Here is a 27,447-nt window from a genome sequence, read left to right as displayed (position 1 = left end):
TTGAAGAGAGTCAGGAGACAGAGATTAATAAAACTGTAGCTCAAGACCAGACAGTGGAAAGAAGGTGGCAAGACTTTCTCTCAGTAAATATGCCAGGTGTGTCGGTGTCAAACTTTCATCACAGGTATCATAAAAACCTTAAGCAGGAAGATGCTGGTCTGAAAATAGCACCAGACAAAAATCAAGACAGTATTCCTCAAGTAACAGGAAAGCAGGGAGAGTGGAATGCTAATATTAAATGCATAGCATGGGCTGTGTAACTAAAAGATTGAGAGGAGAATTAGTGGATTACCACAATGACACCATCCATCAAGATGCAGTATACTTATAGACTGGTTTGTTGAATCACAATTTTTTTGTAAAACTACTGAAATATAAAAATTATTAAAATTAAAAAAAATAAAAATAAAAATTATTAAAATTTAAAAATATAGCAAAAAGAGAGCTGGGGTGAGGGAGGGAAGTGTCAGACAAGTGGTAAAATACCTGACTAGTAAGCATGAGACCCAGAGTTCAAATCCTGTACTTCTTAAAATAAATAAAGAAGGTGTAAAACAGCAAAGGACACAATGGTGCCTTCTCAGCAAGCCTGAGCAACTGGGAAGTTCTGTGGTATCTTACTAGTTAGGAGAAAGAAAAATACCCTCTAATGCTGGTACATGCTGTAAGATTTTCAAAGTACTTTAGTAATAGCAACATAGTATTTTGTATAGCATGTGATTTATAGCTGTAATAGCTCAAAGTGTAAAATTTAGAAATGAATGTTTGTTTTCCATTCTATGACATCTCTCTATTGCAGATTTTCTCTTCCCAACTTCCCTTGTTTGCAAGCCCATCATGCTCTGCAAGTGGCCTGTGATTCCATATTTCCTTGTTTTCATTGCTTACAACCATAATTGATAGAAGGTAAGATGTGTCTTCTAGCAATAGTGTCTTCAAGGGAAGAATTTTTTTTCTACAAATGTAAAGAATCCTCAGAAGCATAACAACCTCTCTAGAGAACAGCTCATTAGCCTGGGATGAGCACTGAGCCTAAAAAGAAATAAAAGGAAAAGATGATGAAAGGCAACTAGCTATTAATGTCTTTCCAATTCCAAATTCAGCCAGACAAGATCTGTTGCAGATATCTGTGCACCTGGGTGAGTTTCTTCTTCATGTGTTGATACCAATATACACCCTAAGATTTTTATTTAAGGCACACTAGAAAAATCTGAGGAACTCAATAAGAAAGTTTCCTTTGCTACAATTTCATTCTCTATCAGGATCCCAAGGTGTTGTTTTGTTTTGTTTTGTTATGAACAGTATGTGAAATGGGCTAAAGTCATGAGGTAGAGTTGGAAGAAATTTCAAGGTGATTTAGTACCATCAACTTGATTCACACAATCTCATTAGTTACAAATAGGAACAAATATTACCAAGTTTTCAGAATTTTTGACTAATATAGCCTTTTCAAAAGAAATAATAAATTCTTTAACAAAAAATACTCCTGGATCAAATGACAAAAAAAGAAATTAAATCAGTAAGAGTAAGCTTTGGGAATTCACTGAGGATCGCTCAGACCTTAATTCCTGACATCCAATGTTTTTGCGTGTTGGCGATCTCATAGGCATTGTTATTTCCTACACTTTGTCCTATCTTTGTTCATGACATCTTCCTATTCCTTTTTAAGTTTCTCCTATTCAGAGACCAGTCATTGAAAATCATCTTCTCATATGATTTAGTACAAATCTAAGCTGCCCTTCCTTCACAGATACATTTTTGAATCACCTTTGAGATCACAGGTGCTGCTATTTATGCTTCCCCCATTTAACTAGAAAGAATTAAAAGAAGAGGCTTTGTGTTCAGATATTGATATATATATTACATCCGTATTAAACTACTTTGAAGAGTTAGAGTTTACTTAGTTGGTCAAGGTGTGCACAAGTCTGGGTGTGGGTTTACTGCTGAGTGATTCACTTACATCAATGTCCAGTGCTACAGATCTGGGAGAGAATTTTGAGGCGATTCTTTCTGTTTTTCATACATTCACGTTTGAATATCTTCGTTTTTAAGTAATTGTATAAAGGAGTTGCTGTTCTACAAAGGACTTTATGATCAGTGTCTTGATCAACATCGTCCTCTTTAACACTCTCATCCACTCTTCCCACCCAACTCCTCTCACTTTTCTTAATTTTTAGGTTATGTATTGATTTTCTTTTTGCACATCAACAAAGAAATTTATGTGTACAATGCTTTTTTTCCATATATTTTTTCATATATTTTCATTGCAATTAATAGAAGGGTTACATGATATTTGCCAGATAGAAGGTGCATTAATTCATATACATTGACACCCTTTCACATGTCTTGGTCCCCATTTCCCTCCCCCCACCCCCATCCCTCATCTTGTTTTCCCTCCTTCCCTATCCAATTTCAAATAACCAAATACAAATATATTTGATATATCAGATAACCAAGTGAAATACTGTAACAATACGAGACAACCAAGGGACAGCAAAAGAGATGAGAGATAACATAGATCTGTGTCATCCCTTCACCATCTTCAATCCCTCTCAACCCACAGGAAATGGATATATACAAAAGGAGGTAAAGGATAAACAGGAGAAGAGTAAAATGCAGGCAAGGATGCATCTTCTATGTGATAGAATTGGAAAAGGGGAAGGGATGTTTCCATTTTTTTGAATCTGAAATATAAACAAGAGTAATTTACATAAAAATGGCCAAAGAGATATGAAAAGTGAAGTGTCTTCAATGTGTTTTTAGTTGTACATTTTCAAAAGAAGGCAGTAATGCCTCTTGTTTTCAGAGTCATTCACCAGCCCTCCCTGCTGTTTTTAAATCTGAGGTAAGTCAACATAGCAAAATATTTCAGTCACACAGTTTATTCAGTACACTAGGACTTGAGGTATGTATTATGTCCTATTTATGTTATCTCTTTACTTAGCTGACTTATCTGCTTAAAATCCAAGAATATCTTTATAAGCTTTCACTGACTTTTTTTTTATAGTAATAAGCCAGAATTAACTTGGTCAAATATGCTCAGACACTGTTGCTATAACCTCTACAAAGATACTACAACAAAATCCAGTGAATACTGTTTAGAAAAGAAGAGGAGGGAAGAGAAGGACTAGGGAAACACAAGGTAGAGAATGAAATTATTGAAAGTACTCTGCACATCTATGGAGTTATCACCATGAAAGCTCTACTAGAGTAGTGGAAGAACAAAGGGACCTCACTGCTCCATGTAAAAGTTGATTTCTAGCAAGTGGAGGAAAGTATTTACACACATTAAAGCTGAAGCATCCAGAATAAGGCTTTTCATATTTGAATATCATGAGACTTGAGCTATCTGCAAAAGGTTATGTGTTTATGACTTGGTCACAGGGATATTAAACACAGTCAGATGTGTATATGGAGCTTTGGAACAGATATGAAAAAGTTGCAATCTGTGATACAAGCACTGAAAACTCCAGAGACTAACAAAATTGATGCTTCTCAACACAAAGTTTGCATTTATATAATTATTGGGAATGAACACTGGATCACATTTCTCATCACATAGACCCACTTGGGCTTTGAAGAAAGATATCCAAGAGGTCAGTTCAGATGATATTGATGTCCAAAGATGTAAAGTTGTCTGATTTCATTCCACTCAGATTTCTCAGGTTCTGAGAAGAAAGCTGATGATAGATCATGATTTTCTCTGAATAGGCAATACCACCATTGATGACTTGAGGATTTGCCAGCTCCATGGGGTTCACCAACATGTCCTATCTGAATCCAAAGACAGTGATCCTGATTGGTATACCTGGACTAGAGCATGTGCAATTTTGGATTGGATTTCCCTTCTTTGGCTTGTGCCTGCTGGCTCTTCTTGGGAACATCTTGTTGCTGATTGTTATCCCAACAGAACGCAGTCTCCACCAACCCATGTACATCTTCCTAGCAGTATTGGCAGCTACTGACCTAGGTCTTTGTGTAGCCATTGTTCCTAAAATGTTGGCCATTTTCTGGTTTGATTCATGCCCCATGGCTTTTGATGCCTGCCTCACGCAGCTCTTCTTCATCCATGCCTTACAGGGCATGGAATCTGGCATCCTGTTAGCCATGGCCTTCGATCGCTTTGTTGCTATTTGTAATCCTTTGAGGCACACATCTATCCTCACCCCTCTTTTTCTCTTTCGAGTGGTGCTGATGGTGGTGATTCGAGCAACAACACTGGTTGGGGTTTTGCCTATTCTACTCAAACAACTGCAACATTTCCGTTCTCTGGTCATTGTTCATTCTTATTGCGAGCACATGGCTATAGTCAAACTGGCTGCAGAAGATGTCCACGTTAATAAATCATATGGGCTGTTTGTGGCTTTTGCAATTTTAGGTTTTGACATGATCTTTGTTTTCATCTCCTATGTGCTGATTTTTCGAGCTGTGTTTCATCTGCCTCAGAAAGAGGCACGAATCAAAGCATTCAACACTTGCGCAGCTCACATCGTTGTCTTCCTGGAATTTTATATCCTTGCTTTCTTTTCTTTCTTCAGTCACCGTTTTGGTCATGTTTCACCTTATGCCCATATCCTCTTGTCTACCATCTATCTGCTTGTTCCCCCTGCCCTCAATCCCATTGTCTATGGTGTGAAGACTAAAGAGATTCGCAGACGGTTTGCTCAAATTTTCACTCCAAAGCAAGACATTCAGTGAAAAGTCTTGTTCTCAATGTCTATTGTGGTGATATTTTGCACCATAGTAATAGCTATCACAGCAAGAACAACCAGAAGAGTAGAAAAATGTGGGTGAAAAGAATGTATGTTACAGTTCCTATCTCTATCTCTGTTTTCTCCTTCCATTTTTTTCTTCTTTTTCATACATGTATCTGCTCTGTCTCTGTAGTTCAACACTTAGATATGCAACAGAGTAGATGATCCTATAGCAAAATATAAAAAACACTAGGTAAATTTAATTCAGTGCTGGTTAAATTTTGTAAAGGTAAAACCAGTAGATTTAGTTTTACAATTGAGGAGCAACCAGTCTAGTTTTTAGAAAGAATCGTAGAAAACCATGTGGAGAAAGAAATGGCAAATGGGAGATTCAAATAACAAATTATACTTTAGCTGATGAAATGCTACTTGCTATACCTTCAATTCAGTTTAAACATCATTACCATCAGAACTCATAGAAATGGCCAGATTTGTGTGGCTCTGGCTTACTTCAGCCTGCAAACCATGAAAGGACTGCCAGTGCAGGCAGGAAAGTTTGTGAGACACATATTTCTAGTTAACTACCAAAAAAACAAAAACAAAAACAAAACCCAAAATGAAACAAAAAAGAAAAGAAAAGAAAAACAAAACAGAAAGCTGAAAGTAGAATGTGATTGTCAACTTGTAGAGAGCTAGTCCTAAATGGAACAGCTCTGGAGCAAAACCCAGACCCTGATTACAAGCTCCAGGATACACACACACACACACACACACACACACACACACACACACACACACACACACCCCTAAGGAGCTGGCCACTAGTGTCTCACATTGATAATGTTAGCTACTCAGTTTGCTGAGATCTGAGGGTTTCAGGTTAGAGCCAGCCTGGACAGGCAAACCTCATATTTACAATTCCAGTTAACCCACAAAAAGCCAGAAATAAAGATGAATGGTAGCTCCTCAGCTGTGATTGAAAGAGGACGTGAGGCACAGAATTCAAGTCTTTGGGCACACACACATATATATACACACACCACTGAATGATTAATTCAGGAAATATGTAAAAGCAAACAAGTAAAGTGAAGCTTATTCCAATTTCCTTTGAGAACTGACAAAGAGAACGACAATGGTATAGAAGCCTTGGATATATGAATGGTTTGGGGGAAAAATCATCACTTCTTGTAAAATCACCTTTCAAGAAAAGTAGTATTTTTAGTCTTAGATACTAAAATATGTAAGACTTGTGGAAAGCAATCCCAATTTAAGTGCCAACTATTTAGAATCCTAATGAAAAAAATCTGCTTTCCAATAGACAGAGCCTTTGCACCTCACCTGGTTCAGTAGAAAGTTGTGTTTGCTATATTACTCTTTTATAGAAAGATTGAGAGCATCCTTAGTTTGCCAGAGAGACAGACTATCACTCACATGATCATTTTTTCTATTTATTTTTATTTGTACTATTACTGTCAGTTGTGGGACTTGATCTCAGGGCCTGGGCGCCAACCCTGAGCTTCTTTGCGCTCAAGACTAAGACTCTACCCATTGAGCAATAGTGCCATTTCCAGTATTCTGGTAGTTAATTGGAGATAAGAGTCTCACGGGGATTTTTCTGTCCACGCAGGCTTCAAATCACGATCCTCAGACCTCAGCCCCCTGAGTATCTAAGATTACAGGTGTGAGCCATCAATGCCCAGCCACTCTTTATTTTATTTCTTGTCTTCAATGAAGTCATATTGCTACAAATTCATATCCTAGATTCAATTATTTTATGAAAAATACTACAACTCCAACAACAGCATTTTACTAGACCACTATACTAAGACTGTACCAAAGGAGTTAGATATATTTCCAAGCAATATAAACTATCCCTTTTCAAAAAATGGCAGTAGGGGAATTTGACCTAGTGGTAGAGTGCTTGCCTAGCATGCATGAACACCCAGGTTCAAGTCCTCAGTACCACATACATAGAAAAAAACCAGAAGTGGTGCTGAAGCTCAAGGAGTAGGGTGGTAGGAGTAGGATAGTGTCAGGCCCTGAGCTCAAGCCTAGGACTGGCAAAAAAAAGACAGTAGAGACTGACTTTAAATTCTTTTGTCAACATATGTATGATATCTAGTTATCTATTTACATATTATTTATTGTTTTTAATAAGGTGTACAGTAGGATTTGTTCTATTTAATTCATTACATTGCCAATTGCATTTAGCACACAAAAGGGATATGAATTGTTTTACCTGAGAGAAAAATCTGAGAGACTGGATTTTCCAACGGGTCCAAACTGCAGCTTCTAAACAAGAGGTCTTCAGCTATTGTAATATTGAGAAATTGAGCTTATTTTGCAGTTCCTGAATGTTCTTGATTTATCAATGTTATTTTATATGTGTATCTAACATGTATGTTCAAATACATATTCTACGTCTATGTCACACAGATGCCTGAATGTGAATACATATAAATATGAACACATGAGAGATGATGAGAAACAGAGAAATAGTTGCTTATAGATGAAGAAAATGATTAGAACCATGTTCATAATAGAAGTTGTATTTGTGTATTGGAGCAAAAAAGCATCATTGATGTTTAGATAAGCCACAGATTGTCTAACGTAAGATCAGATAGAGAGAGAAAGAGAAGTGAATATGATATACTTACTAATATGAGTGGCTGTTTGGTAACTTTTTTACTATTTTTAATCTTGTAATAGTTATGCAAGGGGGTCAATTCACTGTGTCAATACATGAGTCCGCTGCTTCTTAATTAGTGTCAGCCCTTCCATCATTCTCCCCATCTCTTTAATCCTAACCTCATTCATAGCTTCAAGTTTCCTAGTTCTATTTTCACATGTGTTTCCAGAGTATTAGTATTGCATTCACTCACCATTACTCTCTCTCTGTCTGTCGACATCCCTCTCCTTTACCTCTATCCTTCTCAGACAAGATGTGTTTCAGTTTTCTGATACACAGTTTGCTAAACTGTTAATTGTTCAAAGATGTTACATGATGGAAATTGTCAGTAAGATATGGGTATTTACAAACAAAGCAGGTGGTTCTAATTGGATTGTATTGATAACTATTTGGGAGGTTAAAAAATAGAATAGAGCATCCGGGTGTTATAGCTCATGCCTATAATTATGCCTAGCTACTCAGGAAGTTGAGATCTGAGGATCAAGATTCAAAGCCAGCCAGAGCACTAAAGAACACGAGACTCTTATCTCCAAGTAGTCACTAAAAAACTGGAAGTGGAGCTGTGGCTCAAGGAGTAGGGTGGTAGCCTTGAGCTGAAGAGCTAAGGGACAGTGCCCAGGTCCAGAGTTCAAGCCCCATGACCCACAAAAACAAATCGAATAGAGCATCTGTCAAAGCCGACTGGAGCCCTGTTATACCATAACTTGTGTATGGTAGACTTTAGCCTTTACTTTGATGAACAAACTGGTAACGGTTTCAAGTGGAAGGTGAAAGGTGTATATGATCTGAAGAGAAACCAGAGTTCTCTGGAAGAAATTGAGGGTGGGAGGTAACTCTTCAAAAGAAAATGTATTCAATACTTGACTTATGTAACTTTTGTAACATTACCTTGCAATAAAAATATAAAAAAGATTTCTGTAACAATATGAGATAACCAAGGGACAGAAAAAAGATGAGAGATAACATAGTACATTAAGGACAATAATCACTCATTATATGGCTTTTGTTCTATTGTTACAGTATTCACCTGGTTATCTGATACACTGTATGTATGTGTATTTGGTTATTTGAAGTCAGATAGGGAAGGGGGAAACATGATGAGGGGAGAGGGTGGGGGGAGGGATATGGAGAACAAGACATGAGAAAGGGTATCTATGTTTGTGAAGTAATGCACCTTCTATCTGGTGAATATAATGTAATCCTTCTATTAATTACAATAAAATATATATGGAAAGAAAGAAAAAGAAACAGTGAGACCAAGGATGAACAAATGCAGCAGTGGTCTTTACTGGACACTGTGTTGAAATGAACTATGCAACTTATGGGTGGGGATGGGAGGGAAAAACTGGGGGAGAGCAAAGAAATGTAGTCTCTACCTGACTTAAGTAGCTATAATGCTTCTGTATATAATAACAATAAAAAATTAAAAAGCAAGGCCTCAAAAAATATAAAAAATAAAGATTTCAAGTGGATAAAAGCACATATTTGTTTGAGAAATACAACTATAGTTGAAGTTTTAACAACTTTAAATGAGACTAAGCTCAGACATAGGAAAGTGAATTAGAAAATAGTTTATCAGACATATATACAAATAATAAAGTGAGATGAGCAGTAATGATAATGGAAATGGACAGAAAAGGCTCTGTTATCACTCAGGCAAAGAGGTAGTAATAAACACTAGTAATTTCAAGGTTGTAAACTCAATTTATCTGAAGCCAAAAGAATAAATTGGGAATACAGAAGACCAACAGAGTTGGCAATGAGTTCAAGGTTTACTTTGTTTACTGTACATTATTGAGTACAAGCACAGCATCATAAGCACATCTATCCATGAGAAGGGAAGATTTCATATCAAATATTCTTGTCACAATAAAACAGAATTTGATAACAGATTTTAGTTCGGAAAGCATTAAGTTTAAGGTGAATAAGAAAAGAGGATATATTGTATATACTTTAGGGAAGGGGAAAAACAAGATGATTGGGAGGGTGTGGGAGGAAGGAAAGGGGGACAAAAATCTGAGAAGGGGCATCAATTTTCCGGAAGTAATATACCCACTACCTGACAAATATAACCATAACCCCTCTATACATTACCCTGCCAATAAAATACCATAAAAAAGAAAGCTAAAAAAGAAGAGAAGAAGAAAAGAGGTTTACAAGGCTACTGGAATTTATTTTCTATTTTGTAGCACAGACATAATTCAAGGTTTAAGATACAAATTTGAAAGGAAAGTAGAATATGATGAAGATGTGATATACACACATTTGTAAACTTAAACGTCTTTGTTTTTGATTGGAAAATGCCTACCTCTCAAGTAGTACTTATTATATATCACTAATGATGATTTCTTCTTTTTTTTCTAGTCCTGAGCTTGAACTCAGGGCCTGAGCTCTGTCCTTGGATTTTCTCAAGGCTAGAGCTCTAGCACTAGACCCTCAGCACCACTTCTGGCTTTTTTCTATGTATGTGGTACTCAGGAATTGAAAATGTGTCATGGTGCATGGTAGGCAAGCACTCCACAACTAGGCCAAACTCCTGGCCCCTGATGCTTTCTTTTAATCTGTGAAGTCCTTTAAACGAGAAACAGAGCTCATTTCTTGTGGGCTCATGTTTATGTGTATTTTTTTCTGTTAACAATACTTCCCATGATAGATTATTTAGTGTTTAGAAAACTTCAAAAATATAAACCAGGACGAGAAGAAATTAAACAGGGACAAATTTTGGATAATAATTGTCCCATATATTTGGTAGTTATGTTTGAATGATATTTCACCTGTTTAAAAATATTTGTAATTCAATTGACATGATACAGTAATTAGATAAAAAATAAAACTCGTGCTAGATCTGTCTCCTGCTTTATTTCTTACGTAAATATTTGAGAATTCCAGTGATAGGAATGCCAAGAGTACTGGAATGTGATTGGTTGGCGCATAGATGGGTCCCATCCTCTCACAAACGGTTCTCTCTCGTATATTGGTATACCTGGACCTTGTTCCCAGATGTCCTGTCCCCCAAAGATCTCATCATCAGTGTTTTTGGCAGTGAAGAATCCTCAACACCCACTCTCTCATTTGTTTGGTCCGGGCCGCATAAATCAAGGGATTGACCATGGGAGGGATGAGAAAGTACAGATTATCAATGATGATCTGTAAATAGGGAGCCATATGGTAGCCTAAAATCTGGGCCAGGACCGAGAAGACAACAGGAGAGTAAAACAGAGTAATGACACAAAAATGAGACCCACAGGTACTGAGAGCTTTGCCCCGTGCTTCCCACGACGATATGCGGAAGACGGCGCGAAGGATAAGCCCATAGGACAGGATGATCAAAAGCAAATCAAACCCCACCGATGCCACAATGACCATGAGCCCATACACAAGGTGCTCAGAGATGTCTCCGCAGGCTGTCAGCACCACAGACATGTAGGCACAGTAGGAATATGCAATGACATTCGTTTGGAAGCTTTGCAGTCGTTTTGCCAGGATGGGTGCTGGCGTGAGCACTGCCAGGGCTCTTGCCAGCACAGCCACTGCCATTTTCACAAGCATTTGGTTACCAAGGACAGCCGTGTACCTCAGAGGGTGCCAGATGGCCACGAATCTGTCAAAAGCCATAGCCAGAAGGATGCCAGATTCCATGACATAAAAGCAAGGGATGAGAAACATCTGGGCGAGGCAGGCGTCGAAGCTGATTTCCTTGGCATTCATCCAGAAGATACTCAGCATGCGGGGCACGGTGACATTGACCAGGCACAGGTCAACAACCGAGAGCATGGCCAGGAGGAGGAACATGGGCTCCTGAAGACTCTTCTCTATTTGAATGATACTTAAGATGGTTACATTGCCAATGACTGTAATGACAAATATCAAGAAAAAAGGCACAGAAAACAAGCCATGAGAAGACTCCAGGCCAGGAATCCCAGCCAAGATGAATTTCAAAGGCTGAGGAATAGAGTTGTTGCAAGAGGACATCTCTCGGTTGAGCTCCTCAAATTTTGAGTCTTAGGCAGAAAGAAAAAGGGATATTTGTAATGTCACTGTATCCTTTATATCAACACAAAGCTGACCAGTAAAATTGTTTATGATATTAATGCTGATTGTATTATACACATAAATGGATACATAAATACCTCATCTTCTTGGCAAAGGGATGCAGATTATTCTGTGAAATTATTTGGTGACAGGAAAAAATATTAAATTTTAAATATTGCTGATAATTTTAATTTAATTTTAATATAAATGACAAATCTGTAATAAAGATCTACTGTGTCCAAATTAGATTGTCCTCTGGCTCAGATTGTGCTTAATATTGAGTATGGGAAAGATTCTAAGATTGTTTCCTAGATAGCAGAAAAATTTTTTTAACATTAGACATAGGCTGTGTTAGGATGAACATGTCAAAAAGTGAAGAAGCCACTGAAATAAGGATGTTGGTTTTAAATAAATCTTGATCCTAGGTTCTAGAATAGGATTTGGTACCTAAGGGTCCTTCATTAGAATATATATCTCGAAATTGTTCATGTAGACAATGGATCTCTCAGATCTGTTGAATAATATTTGTGGAAAACATGATGGCTACATTGGAAGATCAGCAAATATTTTGGTGGAAAAACGTGAAATTCCTAAATATGCCAATGGCTAATAATGCAATGCAAGAAGACTAGATTATTAAGTAAAGCCTAGTTAGATACAGGGAAAAATACGTTGGAGGTTCTAAATAGAGCCTAAGGAATATTGTAGGTGAAAATTCTCTGTCTGGAGAAAGAGTACTAGAGGAATTTTGAGCAATGTGACAGTTTTTTGTGTATATGTGTGCTGGTTGTGTATTTAGTGCCTGAGTGCTGTCCTTGAGCTTATCCATTCAAGTGTAGTGCTCTACCACTTGAGTCACAGCTCTTCTCTTGGCTTTTTACCCCTGTTTGGTGACTTACTGAAGGTAAGAGTCTCACAGATTTTGCTTCCCAAGCTAGCTCAAACTGTGATCTTCCTATCTCAGCCTCCTGAGTAGCTAGGATTATTGGCATGAACCACCAGTACCTGGAGAGATATGACAATATCTTTAAGTTACTATTTTCTCTTTTTAAAAGAGATTTGTATTAAAATTTGTAAGAAGGGATTTCAATTCCCATAAGACAGGTTATGAGTGCAATGCATTTTGATCAAATGCCATACCTTCCAATTTTCTCTCCATCTTTCTCCCTCCCATTCTACTTCTTAATTTATATAATTCTAACTTTACACAATGTACATTAAATATAATGACTGCATTTGCTCATCATTCCTCTTTCTATTTGTGTGCCTCCCCCCTCACTTTATAGCAAGGTTTTATATGAGCTTTTATTTAAAAAATACCATATGTCTGGTGACAAATACACCTATCAGCTCTAAGTAATGATACCATCAATTTAGGCATAAATGTTAGAAATACCTTTCCAATTATTCAATAAATACCAGTAGTTACTCTAATGTTTGTAGCAACACACTATGATCTTAGAAGTTTGTGATTATAGTATTTGGATGAAAAGATATGAAGAGTCTCTTTTTTAACATAACTTAATGTGTTCCAGGATTTTTAGTTCTTTCACCCTGCCCACTTTTTTCTCTGATTCCTACCTGTAGATAATTCTGAGTCTTGTCACAATGAGATTGAGACTAGTAAAATCTGCTTAATTCATGAGGAAAGTCCGCTGAGCTCCAGAATAGGACCGAGTGTCTGAGCTTGAAGCAGATGTAAATTGGCCTGTCTTTATTTTCCTGGGTCCCGTGTGACCTTTTATATTAGCAGAATTTTGTTTTTAGCTTGGATCAGGGGAATAAACCCTAGAGTGAATAGGACGTAAGGTCTCAGTGATGCAAACACTGAAGAATTGTTTAAGCGGGTGGTGGGGAGCTGGGTGAAAGAGTGAAGGCACACTAGAGAAAGAAGTAGGGACAACAGACTCATTTACAATGGAAATTAAGGAAAGCTGGGAAGAAGGGTGGGGAATATGGTCGATACAACACATGTTATATCATATATTAATGTAAATCAAAATAAGAAAAGAAATGCAAGTTAACAGTACAAAATTAGCAAATCAACTTCAGGAATCAGCTAACATCATGACCAATGCACCCACAGGTTGACACTTCTCTAAGGTATCTCTTGTTTTTAGCCTTGAGAGATGTCTCTACTCTCAGATCATTATTCTTTATCATCTTATCAAGCATCATTACATCATTAAAAGATTTATTTGTTTATGTGCTCTACTGGAATTTGAACTCAGTACCTTTGCAGTTGCTAGATAGGCACTTTGCAGCTTGAGCCTCACCTACAGGCTTTCTTGTCTCAGTTGTTTTTTCATGTAATGACTGACATTTATGCTTTGGCTGATGTAAATGTGATCCTTTTATTTTAATTCATTGCAATTTGGCTGATACACACTCAGCACCATGCCTTGCTTTTCATAGAGGAGATGAGATTCTGGCTAACTTTTTGCTTGTTTTGTCTCCAAACTGTAATATTTCCAATATCTATTTCAAAGCCCCAGTCCCACTTAATATTCTTAGATTTATAATTACAATAGCTGATATAATCACCACCTGAATACAAACGAATCCCATATTTTCTAGGTTTATTCTTTTAGAAAGCATTCAGTCAGCCAGGCATGGTGGCTTATTACTGTAATCTCAGGAGGCTGAGATCTGAGGATTGCAGTTCAAAGCCAGGCCAGGCACTAAAGTCCAGACTCTTTTTTCTATATTTTTATTGTAATTAATAGAAAGGTTACATTATATTCACCAGATAGAAGGTGCATTACTTCACAAACATTGATACCCTTTCTCTGTCTTACTCCCCATTTCCCTCCACCCACTCCCTCCCCTCATCTTGTTTCCCCCCTCCCTATCATATTTCAAATAACCAAATAAGCATATATGCAATATATCAGATAACAAGGTGAAATACTGTAACTATATGAGATAACCAAGGGACAGCAAAAGAGATGAGAGATAACATAGTACATTAAGGACAACAATCACTCATTATATGGCTTTTGTTTATATATCCTGGAAGTCCTTTCATTTAGTGTCTTTCTATGTGGCCTTATGTATCTAGGTTTTGTTCTATTGTAAATCTCTGCTAGGAGAACCCAAGGTTTCTACTGATTATGACAAATGAGGGAAATCATTGAGCCTATGTTCCTTTGAGTCTGGCTTACTTTACTTCATATGATTTTTTCTAAGTCTTTCCGTTTCCTAACAAATGGGGCGATGTCATTCTTTCTGACAGCAGCATAGAATTCCATTGTGTACAAATACCACATCTTGTTGATCCACTCATCAACTGAGGGACATCTGGGTTGGTTCCATATCTTTGCTATGGTAAATAGTGCTGCAATGAACATAGTAGTGCTAGTGGATTTAGTATGCCCTTGTTTCTGGATGAGTAGTAGAATTGCTGGCTCATAGGGGAGTTCTATGTTTAGTCTTTTGAGGAACTGCCACACTGCTTTCCATAGTGGTTGAACTAGTTTACACTCCCACCAACAGTGTAGTAGTGATCCCTCCTGACCACATCCCCACCAGCATATATTGTTATTATATTTCTTGATCATGGCCATTCTAACTTGAGTGAGGTAGAATCTTAGAGTTGTTTTGATTTGCATTTCTTTTATAGTCCATGAGACTCTTATCTTCAATTAACCACCAGAAAACCGGAATTGGTGCTATGGTTCAAGGGCTAGGTTGGTGTCCTTGAACTGAAGAACTAGGGAGAGTGTCCAGGCCAAGATTTTAAGTCCCATGACTGACTAAAAAAAAAGAAAGAAAGAATTCAGTTATAGAACATTATTTGATTCCTAATATCTTTAATTTGTTTAAATAAAAACAGTTGCTGAAACAAATAAGAAACCCAGGAACTCTGTTTTTAGAGACAGTTCATCTATCCTTTCACTATAGAAAAATGTTTTTCTTGGCGAGGAGGGGAATACTTACTGAGTGTTAACCACAAACAGCAAAACTATATCTCCAACAGAGGCTGGAGAAGTTATTTTCTCGGCAAGATTTTAGGAAATCGTGAAGTCATTTAATGATGTGGATGGAAGATTTAAGCAAGAGTTGGCTCTTGAACTGTGACAGGTTCTTCTCAGGTAATAATAAAAGAGAAAGGAAAGCAAGTTATTAACATATACATGAGGCTGTAAAAAGTCCCCTGGCTTAAACACAATGGTGAATTGTTATGAATTGCAAAAGAAGAGTGGGGGATGTGTAAAAAACAGGAGAAGAGACATTTATGAAGCTTGCTTTGTCTACTTGGATACAGCATGACAGTGAAACAAGCAAGATTTACTGCTTATAAATGTGTATACCTGTATATTAATGTGCATACACAGAATACACATCTAAATACACACATAAATTAAATATCTATGTAGATAAATTTAATAAATATAATATAGTATAGAAAGATAGGATAGATAGCATAGAGGTATTGAGCATAGCAAGTAAAACTAGTTTGGGTTATTTTATAACAGCTCTAGGTCTCTGAATTCATTCCTCAATATTGAAGGAAAAGAAAACAGCTTATAGCTTTCTATTTAACAAATTTATTGTAAAGGTTATGCACAGGGGTGTACAGAAACATGCTTTCGGTAAGGAGTACATTTCCTTTTGAACAGTTCCACTACTCCCTCACTGTTGCAATAATAATAGTAGGAAATAAGTACTTGAACAATGATCTTTAAAGGAGTCAAAGGAAGAAGTAAGTAGAAAGAAAGCCCATATATCCATTTTTTATAAAACTGTTATAGTAGTTTATTATAAAAAGTATTTGCATATTTTGAAAAATTATGCCAGTGATCACACTAAATAAAAGACATTATTTCTCTGCATAGGTAGGTGTGCCTGATAGTTTGACAGGCAAACAGTGTGCAGCAGTGTATTAGGTAATGCATTTTATTTTTGGTGGTACTGGTGTTTGAACCCATGGCTTTGTGCTTGCTAAGCAGATGCTTTTCTGCTGAGCAATGCCTTTAACCCTTTTTTTCTGGCTGGTTATTTTTTTTTTAGAATTTATCAACATTGATTTTTACATCATATTTCAAACGACATGTTTAACAAACAAGGATTCAAGAAGGGAATCTCTATATATACAATCACAGGTACTTAGTTTTTAGAATATAATCAAAATTAGGCTAAGGGTTTGTATATCATAGATATGCATTAATCAATGTAATAAAACATTATGTCTATAGAGTCATAAGTTTTTAGGTCTATGTAGTTGTGTTTATATTTCCAATACCATGTCCATAGCATTGGGTATGCAAATATTGAGTCCTCGCTCTTGCACTGTTTGGATCTAATAGCCACATATTAAGAATACCATGCACCTTTTGTTCCTTTGGTCTTGACTTGTCTCACTGAACATAATTCTCTCTAGATTCATCCACTTCCCTGCAAATGCCATTATTTTATCTTGTCTTTTGGCTATGTAGAATTCCATTGTGTGTGTGAGATATATATATATATATATATATCACATTTTCTGTATCCATTCATCTGCAGTAGGGCATCTGGATTGTCTCCATCGCCTGGCTATTGTGAATAGTGCAGAGATAAGCAGCTGAGCAGGTGTCCTTATCATATCTTGGGTCAGGGTAGATGCCCAGAAGTGGTATGGCGGGATCGTAGGGAAGATCAATTTTCAGTTCTTTAAGAAACCTCCACACTGCTTTCCAGAGTGGCTGAACTAGTTTACAATCCCACCAGCAGTGTAGTAGGGTTCCGTTTTCTCCACAACCCCGCCAGCATCTGTCATTGTCTGAGTTCAAAATCTTGGCCATTCTTGTTGGGGTAAGGTGGGTTGCTTTTATTTGCATTTCCTTTATGATCATGTATAATGAATATTTTCTCATATGCTTTTCTGCCATTTTAATCTCTTCTTTTGATAAGTCTCTCTTTAGTTCCCTTGCCCATTTAGTGAATGGTTTGTTGGGTTTGGGGCGGGTTAGTTTCTTGAGTTCCCTGTGGATACTGGATACCATATATCCATTTTAAGAGACTCCTCCATTGGACAGAAAACAGAAGGAAGGTCCAATATAATGGTTTTCACCTTCTAAATTTGTATAAAGATGATGTCAACTCAGTGAAATTCAGTATATACATATTGAGTATCTGAAGAAATTTCTGTGTTTTGTGAGTAAGTTGTCAAGGTACTTCCATTTTTGTAAGGAATGGAAAGACATTTTATTTTTAATGATTTTATTTTCAATATGTCCAGTAGTATGACCACATAAATATATAAACTTTGTTATGTACAAAACTGTCCTTCCCTTGAACTACAGCCTATGGCATGTCATACCTGAAGAATGGACAAATTCAGTTGTCCTTAATGAGATCTGGCCATAAGAATGTGTTAAGAATGTGGTAACAGTTTAAAGTTCTGCTTGCCTTCAGTTGACTGTAAAGCAAAGGTCAAAGAAATAACAGACTACAGTTCAGCTGTAAACCAGGACCAGGCACAAGTTACATTTAATGTAGCGAGAATAGGTTTTAGGTAACGGAGGGCTCACATATTGGTGACTTGATTATTGTATTGTTGAAACATTCCTCCTGACTGTCAACTCTTATGAATAAAATTTGAAGTCATCAGATATTACTAAAACAGATAAATTATTTTTGTGTCGACAGGGACAATTCTCCTTAAATTTGTAACCCATATTATTCAGGGGAGTTTTTTAAAATATTATTTTTGGTGTTTATGTTTTTCTCCTTTCACAATCTCTCCTTATTTGAAAGCAAGCTATCTTCCCAATTATACCTTGGGGTTGGAAAAATGAGGACAAGAAAAGACTCATTATTCCTCAAGTTGTAAATCAGTTCATTAAAATTCAGATGAACACCAAAATATTTTCACAATGCAGATTTTCATTAGAACTGGAGGATGTGTATTTCTTGCCCTCATCCTTCCATATAAAAATCCAATGTCTGAAATCCATTGGAAAATTAATGTCTGTTACATGAAATAGATCAGTTGTTTACCACAGAGCTTCTCGATTTGGCTACCATTTCCCCACAAGATTTCAGAATCAACAGGCAAATTTTACTTTCAGAGAGCTAAGAACACGGTCTCGGATTTTCTTGGTCCTGATTCCATAGACAATGGGGTTGAGAAAGGGTGGTACCAGAAGGTACACATTGGCAATGAAGATATGAACTTGAGGAGCCACGTTGTGCCCAAAGCGGTGCGTGAGGAAGGTAAAGACAGCTGTGGAGTAGAAGACGAGGATGACACAGACATGAGAGCCACAGGTGCCCAGGGCTTTGAGACTGGCCTCTCGGGAGGGAAGACGGAAGACTGCACGGAGGATTAGCACATAGGAGAGAGCGATGAAAAAGCCATCGCAGGACCCGATGACAGAGGCTACACTGAGGCTGTAGCGCTTGGTGGCTCCCGTGTCCACGCACGCCAGTTTCACCACGGCCATGAACTCACAGTAGGTGTGGGCGATGACTCGAGTTCCGCAGTAGGGCAGCTGCTTGAGCAGGATGGGGTGTGGGGAGAAGAAGGCTACTCCCCGGAAAACCACTGCGGCCCCCATTTTGGCAATGCGACCGTGGGGGAGAATCATGGCGTGGCGCAGTGGGTCACAGATGGCCACATAGCGGTCGATGGCCATGGCCAAGAAGAAGCCCGATTCCATGGCAGTGAAGCTGTGGATGAAGAACATCTGAGCCAGGCAGGCGTCAAAGGCCATGCCCTGGGCACCCAGCCAAAAGAGGCCGAGCATGCGCGGTAGCGTGGACGTGGAGAGGACCAGGTCTGTGATGGAGAGCATGCACAGGAAGAGGAACATGGGCTCGTGGAGGCTTCGTTCTGCTCTTACCACGGCCAGGATGGTCAGGTTCCCCACCACCGCCACCATGTACATGGAGCAGAAAGGAATCCCGATCCACACATGCAGGTGTTCCAGTCCTGGGATGCCCAGGAGATAGAAGGTGTTTGGAGAGACCTGAGATTCGTTGGCGGGACGCATGTTGTGACGGCTGTTGATCGTTGGTGGATGGAATCCTCCTTTTGGGTGCTAAAGTTTTCTGCCAAAGTCATTACCAAGCAATCTGAAAACGAATGAACAGTGAATCTGGAAGATCACAGAACATCACATTAGAAACCTTTCAAGGTTACAATGTACATTGAAGAAAACCACAGTGACATAAGCAAAATCCATGCACCACGATACAATGTGCCAACTGCGTGAGCTCACAAACCTCATGAGTTCCCGGTTCTTTGTTTTTTTGGTAAAGGTGATGTACAGAGGGGTACAGTTACATAAGTCAGGTAATGAGTACATTTTTGAACAGTGTCAGGTTCCACAAGATAATTTGTCAGCAGGGGCTTAAAACCTAGAGAGCCGGGACTTCCATAAATTGTGTTGCAATTGCTTGCATAATGCTTTAAAACTTTTATAAGTATTGTTTACTCTTTACAACCTGAATTGAGTATATGCTTTCTACTGACTTTGTAGATATGCATTCAGCATCTACATAAAAATAGCTAAATTACCAAATTGAAATAAGTCAAAGCCTATGATAATACATTTGTTATCCCCTAAAACGTAGGTTTGGTTAGCAATGATTATCATGTAACATTAATGTTAATTAATCATTTAGTAAAAATTTGTTGTAGCTTTGAATTATGAAAAAATATGGTGAACAATGAAATTATAAGTATGAATCCTGTGTATATTTTACTTTGAGATCTGGTCAACTTTGGGGAGATAAACACAGAGAGCATAACACTGTTTAAGTGTTTGATTCAAATATTCTCAGTGTTCTTTAGAAAATTTTCAGTCTGACTTATGCTCTCTAAAATTATTGGTTAAATGACTTTGAATTTTATGATGTTTTGCTCATGAACAATAAAATTCAATCAAATATTACCAGCTGTAATATCACTTGCAATTTTTCCTTGTTTTAAATTGCTAATATTCCTAGAATAAGTTCTTTCTCTTATGAATTTTTGTTACATGAATTAATCTCAATAGTGAGGGTTAATTGTCCTATTATATTTTATTTTTCTTTTAAAAATATGAACAATGGTGGAAACTTAAGCTTGTGGAAAAGACTGCATTAAAAATGCTAATAACTTTGAACATCAGCTAACATAAAGCAAGAAATAATAAACTAACTATTGGAATTATTCATTCAGTATTCCACAGCCAATCTGGTTTTGTAAAGTGTCTAAACAACAATGTGACACAATCCAGTTTCCTCACTGGATAACATAATAAAATAATTCTTCCAGGTTTCCCAGTGAATATTTTTCTATATCTTCCCTAAGTCATCTCCCCAAATATGCTTCTTTAAAAAAATACTGTTTGTATCTCTTGATGATTCCCTTTGCTTTTGCATTTAGTAGTTTCTAGGTCAAATGACATTTTTATATATAATTCCTTAGTATATTACCTCAGGAAATTTGGCATTTTCTCTGCCTTCTTTATACATTTTGATAGGTTCATCAACATGAAACTGTTGCATTTAATATGTTGTCATTTAAGGTACTTGATTCTTATGAGATTAAATTGCTCTCAGTAAATCCTCTTGCATATAGGTATTACTATGATTTAGCACAATGTATTTGGAAATAAAAGCAAAGCTATTACTGCACCTTTGGTATCGCTAGACTTTCTGAACTTTAAACAAAAAATCAGAGTGAACTGGTTGACAGGGAATAGAAGAACTCTGAGTTTCATTTTTTTTGTCTTGAAATGTTCAATATGGAATTCTTTCCATACTTTTTACTTTCTTCTATCTACACATTTATTAGTCTGAATATAAATGCATCAGTAATAATAATGTATTCAACTTTAGTAATTTAATATTTTTACAGTGAAACATAAGAAGAATACATATATGAGAGAGTCCTATGTGCTTCTTTATTGGTGGGGGGGGGGTTGGGGCTTGAACTCTGGGCATGGGTGTTGTCTCTGAGCTCTTCAGCTCAAGGCTACTGCCCTAACTCCCCACTTCCCATTTTCTAGTGATTAATTGGACATAAGGGTGTCATGGTCTTCAGTGCTTGTGCTGGCTTTAAACTGCGATCCTTAGACCTCAGGCTCCTCTCAGGCTCCAGGGTAGCTAGAATTACAGGTGTGAGTCACTGCACCTGGCCTTTGTGCTTTTCGATATACATTTTCGATATAAATTTTAAAATGTGGATGAATCAGTCATTTTATTATTTCACTATTCTGAAAACATTCAGAATGCTTTCATCTTTTCAGAGTAACATTAACTAAGAGAGTTGAGGTTCTGAAGAGGGAGGAAGTAGATGGAAAACATTGGCTATATCTTGTTCCTGCCTAACAATAAACAAAAAGCACAACAAAGAAGGCACTTTTTTTTTTACCTTACTCCTATATAGCCTTCCTCCTAGAGAAGTTAGTGTGATTGATTACCCTCTAATGTTGAGTAAGAGTCAAATGATAATTATTTGTTCGAAGCTGTTTCTGATCAGATGGCATATCCTGTTCTAACAGCTTTAATACTATTTTATTTCAAAATTGGAATGTCTGACAAATATGTGTTAGCTAACCACTGTCAGTTAGTAGAAATTACAGTTCTTGGCAAAATATTTTATAATCTTATCCTTGCTGTAATACAATTGTTCAAAGAGTTGTACTGTACCTTTTTGAGGATCTCATAATTCTGTGCCTGCTGTTCTTTCTGCCCTGTATTTTTTGATTTATTCCCCTCTTTATGGACTTCAAAGCTCCCAATCCTCCAGGGGGCCACTTCCTAAAGACCACATGGTGTTCATGTTTAGCCAACAGGAGCTGGAGTTGACACTAACACACTGACTAGAGGTTAAAGGTGGTAAAGAAATCTCTTTCCTTTTGGGTAAAGAACATTTCCCAAAGATTTGGAAAAGTGAAGTAAGCCAGACACAAAGAAACATAGGCTGATAGTTTCCCTCATAAATAATAATTCATAAGCGTCTAGGATTTTCCTAGCAGAGGAGTGCAATAGCTCAAAAGCTATGTGCATATGGCTATATAGAAAGAGGCTAAGTAAAAGGAAGTGCAGAATAGTGAAACAAGGAATTTATCCTTGTAGATTTTTTAAATGTACTATGTGAAGTTATTTCTTTACTCTTATTTGTATTTTTATTTTTCTTATTTTCTCTTTTACATTTTTTCTTTCCTTTCAGGTCTATCCACTGTTGTTGCTGTATCTAAATTTGGTACCTGATGTATTGTATATACATTTATTTGTTTATTTGAATTAGGGAAGGGAAGAAGAAAAACAAGATGATGAGACAAAGGACAAAAGATGAACCAGTGTAACAGTGATAGTCACAGAACAATATGTTGGAAATATATTCTACAACTTGGAAGAGATTGGGGGAGGGAAAGTGGGAGACAAACATGGAAAGGGGTAACAATGTTCAAGTAGTAATGTGCTTACTACCTTAAAAATGTAAATGTAACCCCTCTATACATCACTCTGATAATGAAATAATAAAAAAGAACCTTTCTCTAAACTACAAGATACAAATCCTTTTCAGATAGCAAATAATCTTATGTGAGAAAAAGCTATTTGAACCACATTAAAGCAGTATTACATCCCACTTTGTCATGTCACTATTTGAAAGTAAGGTAAAAGTTTGTACATAGCAATGAGCATACAGCCTTCATGGGCAAAAGAAAAATCATGCCAAACTCACCTTTTTATAAGTAGCCTACTTCCAAGAGAACTAACTATCCTCACAATAACAGTTTTTCATATACTTTATTGTAATTAATAGAAGGGTTACATTATATTTGCCAGATAGAATGTGCATTACTTCACATACATTGATACCCTTTCTCATGGTCTTGCTCCCCATTTCCCTCCCCCCCCCACCCCTCATCTTGTTTTCCTCCCTTCCCTATCCGACTTTAAATAACCAAATACGCATAGACACAATATATTAGATAACCAAGTGAAATACTGTAACAATATGAGATAACCAAGGGACAGCAAAAGGAGATGACAGATAAGATAGTACATTACGGACAACAATCACTCATTATATGGCTTTTGTTTTTATATCCTGTAGGTCCTTTCATTTAGCATCATTCTATATGGCCTTATGTATCTAGGTTTTGTTCACAATAACACTTTTTAATGTAGTAAACAGGGCATGTCCTCAAAATATAAAGTTGATGCTGTGACTATCATTGGCAATTAAATTTCAGTTTTAGTTTTAGACAGGAAATTCCATAATTCTCATAAGTTCTGACATGTGTTTTCTGTAAAGAGACTACAATATATTCTTAAATATATATGAAATGAAAATTCCATAATTTTCTTCTTAAAGTCATAGCTTTTCCTTTAGTCAGTGGATTTGGAGTGTTTCAGGATAGAAACTGAACACAGTGTAATGACATTTCTATTGATGAGGCCTTCCTCGGGCATCCATGTATTTTCTTGGACTTACTTGTAGAGATGGAAAAAGAATTCCTTTCATTGGAGAGTGTTTATCTGGATCTTATGAATAGCACATTTTATGTAAAACAGGACATGACAAAAGAAGTTTATATGACAAGAAATGAGAATACAACTTTTTTTTTCTCAAGGAAAAAGTGTGAGATCCCATAGCATTCAGTAGAAAGGAATCATGTGCTACCTGACACTGGAAACTCATATTGGTCTTCACACATTCTGAAAGTCAAAACAAAAAATTCAAGAGGAATATAACTCATGGTACATTGTACTAATCTTTGGAACAAATACTCTAGGTGAAATGGAGATTTGTAAATATGCTACTATGGCCTACAGATAAACCTATCTCAGTTATCATTAGGACTGTTATGATTGCTGTGTTACTAGTTATAAAGACATAACACAAAATTTTCTACATAAATATTAGTGGTTACACTTAAAAAGGGAAAAAGACACAGTCATCACAAAGAGCTAATAGAACAATGAATGACAAAGAAACAGAAAATTTCTTTATTTTATAATATGCATTGAGAATAGAGCCAACTGAAATCATGTAGAAAAAACAAAAGGAGGAAAGGTGATAGTATAATTTTGGATGCCATTAATTTATTGTGGGAAGTATTTGAGGGAGAAGAATGTTATTCAGATCTTCTACTTGAATTATGCATAGTAAAACAATGTGTCCCAAAAGTCCAGGGAGACATGTAGAATGCAGATTGTGAGGGATTTTTTTCATCTGCCTAGTCACCTGATATTCATTTTCCAACACATTACTATTTTCAAAGGTTAAAAATTACATCTTTGTCATATTCTACAGAATATATCAAAAGCTCTGTCAGTTAAAACCTACAAATGAAAGGCAATTCATTTTTTTAATTTAATTTTATTTTGTTGCAAAGATGAAATTCAGAGGAGATACAGCTATATAAGTAAGGTAATGAGTCCATTTCTTGTTGACCACTGTCACCCACTCTTTTGTCTTTCACTATTTCTGCTCCCCTTAGTTCCCCCCGCTTGGTAATTTAATGAAAGGCTGATAGAGATAGTCAATTGATTACATTATTTCCAGCAAATCCTGTTTGGTTGAACCAAAGAAGTCTTGTAGAAGCAAATATATTAGCTAATAAGATCCTACAATGGTGCAAAAATTCCAAGGACAATAGTCTAAATCAAATATCTCTAAGAAAATTAGCTAAGAAGACAATCTAATCAAGGCATAAACAAGAGAGAGAGAGAGATTCATGTTTCCTCAAGAGATTCATTTTCTTGTTTTGTTTTCGTAAATCCTGGAAAGGTGATTTGGTTGCTTTAGAGTTTGCGAGCCATCAAAACTTGGAGAAAACGCTCTCTGACTCTTTTTGTTCTTATGCCATAGATCATCGGATTCACCAGAGGTGGGACAAGGAGGTAGATATTAGCCACGAAGATGTGGATATGGGGTGCAACATGGTGACCAAACCGATGAGTAAGGAAAGAGAAGAAGGCTGGAGTGTAGGCCACTAAGATCACACACACATGGGATCCACAGGTATCCAAGGTCTTGAGCCTAGCAGCCTTGGATGGAAGACGGAATACAGTGTAAAGGATAAGTACGTAGGAATATATTATTAGCAAGAAGTCTAACCCCCCGGATAGGAAGGCAGCAGTTAGGCTGTATATTCGCCAGATCCTCGTCTCTGCACAAGCAAGCTTGATGAGAGCCATGAATTCACAGTAAGTGTGAGGGATAATATTAGTTCGGCAGTACGGAAGCCATCGAAGCATGAATGGCTGTGGACTGAAAAGGACAATCCCTCGGAAAACAGTGGTTAATCCCAAATTCCGGATGACTCTATGTGTCAGAATGGTGGAATGTCTCAGCGGATTGCAGATTGCCACGTAGCGGTCAAAGGCCATGGCCAAAATAAACCCAGAAGCCATGCTGCATAGTGAGTGAATGAAAAACACTTGTAAAAGGCAGGCTTCAAAATAGATCTTCCTGTCATGGAACCAAAAAATGCTGAGCATTTTAGGCATGGCAGTAGTTGAGATGATCAGGTCAGATACAGACAACATACAAAGGAAGAAATACATGGGCTCATGGAGGTTGGAATCTATTCTGATAATATAGAGGATGGAGAAATTTCCCAGGAGAGCACCCAGGTAAACAAGGCAGAAAGGGATTGACAGCCAGTTGTGAATGGCTTCCATTCCTGGAATCCCAAGGAGAAGAAAGGTATTGGGATGGAATCTAGTTGTGTTCCACAATGACATGATGAAAACTGGCTGTGTTTAGCTGTAGAGAGTTGATTATTGTCTGTGCATTTGTCCATTCACGGGCTTAAGTATTTTGCAATTTATGTGGAATATCTGACAATTTTTGTTGAAGGATAACTACAAAACAGAACTCGATCCAAAATGTAGATAATCAATAATAGAATAGTAAAGAAGCTGGTGCAAACCACTGATAATAGTCTCCCATGAAATTACAATAAAAATATGAAAAAAAATAGTCTCCCATGAAGTGATATAATAAAAATCCTAGTAAGAAGTTATGCATGTGATTGAGTATCTGGACAAATGTATTTTACTTGTATGAGTCAAAGTGTTCAAAGCTAGGATGTATAATCTTTGTTTCAAAGCATTTTGAGCCCTTAAAATGAGAAAATGGAAAAAAAAGTTAAAACAAATCACAATCAGAAAGCATCACTGGCTCCACTGAAAAGATCAAAGAATTGTTCCTGTTTATGTATGAGAGAGGCAGGTTGTTTTTTGTAATTTCTTTATATTTTAAATTTCAAATATATTTATACAAGTTCACATAAAATTTTATTTTTAGATATGTATGCAGTGTGGAAAAATTGGCTGGAAGTAATTAATATGTTTATTTTTTTGGTGAGTTCACATAAAGTCTCTCCTAGCAATTTTCAAGCATACAATTCATCAAAGCGACTATTGTTACCATGTGGCACCACACATCCTTTAAACTTATTTTAAACTGTTTGGTCAACATTGGCCAATCTGCTCAGTCCTCGTTATCCATCATTGTTTCCTATATTTTATGAGGTCAATTTGTATCCATTTCTGATATGTGAGGCTGTGTAGTCTAACTGTTATGACTGCCTGGTTGTGATTCAAAATGTATAGATTAGACAATAAACATACACATTAATTGACAAAAGAAATTCCTGTGCATTATATTTACCTTAATAGTGTAAAAATGCTCCTCAGTAGCTGAGCACTTGGTGGCTCATCCCTGTAATCTTAGCTACTCAGGAGGCTGAATTCTGAAGACCAAAAGTCAAAGCCAGCCTGGACAAGAACATCCACATGACTCTTATCTCTAAGTGACCAGAGAAAAGCCAAGTAGATCTGTTGCTCAAGTGGTAGAGCACCAGCCTTGGGCAAGAAAACTCAGGGACATTATCCAGGTCCTGAGATGGAGACCCAGGATGGATACACGCAGACACACATATAGACAAACACACACACACACACACACACTCTCACACTTTCACACACAAGTAGTCCTTTGTACATATTTTGGTAAAATAAAACTCTGTGGCATTAAAATCAGTCTGGGAATTATATATTAAGAGGAATGGATATGAAATATAACTCATTTAT

At 36.9% G+C, this 27,447-nt stretch overlaps 4 protein-coding genes across 4 annotated transcripts; 1 reads left to right on the top strand and 3 right to left on the bottom strand.

Annotated features, from left to right (window-relative positions):
• Positions 1-3,750: 3,750 nt before the first annotated feature.
• On the top strand, positions 3,751-4,698 carry LOC150053382 (olfactory receptor 52A5-like). Its single transcript, XM_090349287.1, has one exon. The coding sequence runs from the start codon at positions 3,751-3,753 to the stop codon at positions 4,696-4,698; it is 948 nt and encodes a 315-aa protein (XP_090205413.1).
• Positions 4,699-10,410: 5,712 nt separating this feature from the next.
• On the bottom strand, positions 10,411-11,355 carry LOC150053381 (olfactory receptor 52K2-like). The gene has a single exon (XM_090349062.1). It carries the CDS (start codon positions 11,353-11,355, stop codon positions 10,411-10,413), a length of 945 nt encoding a protein of 314 aa, XP_090205188.1.
• Positions 11,356-18,446: 7,091 nt separating this feature from the next.
• On the bottom strand, positions 18,447-19,394 carry LOC150053380 (olfactory receptor 52D1-like). The gene has a single exon (XM_090349286.1). It carries the CDS (start codon positions 19,392-19,394, stop codon positions 18,447-18,449), a length of 948 nt encoding a protein of 315 aa, XP_090205412.1.
• Positions 19,395-25,149: 5,755 nt separating this feature from the next.
• On the bottom strand, positions 25,150-26,094 carry LOC150053379 (olfactory receptor 52D1-like). The gene has a single exon (XM_090349061.1). The coding sequence runs from the start codon at positions 26,092-26,094 to the stop codon at positions 25,150-25,152; it is 945 nt and encodes a 314-aa protein (XP_090205187.1).
• Between the last annotated feature and the right edge of the window lie 1,353 nt (positions 26,095-27,447).

The sequence above is a fragment of the Megascapheus bottae genome, chromosome 16, assembly GCF_031878675.1.
Source record: "Megascapheus bottae isolate mThoBot1 chromosome 16, mThoBot2.hap1, whole genome shotgun sequence".
In the NCBI taxonomy this organism is placed as follows: domain Eukaryota; kingdom Metazoa; phylum Chordata; class Mammalia; order Rodentia; family Geomyidae; genus Megascapheus; species Megascapheus bottae.
This window is presented reverse-complemented; position numbering and strand designations above follow the sequence as displayed.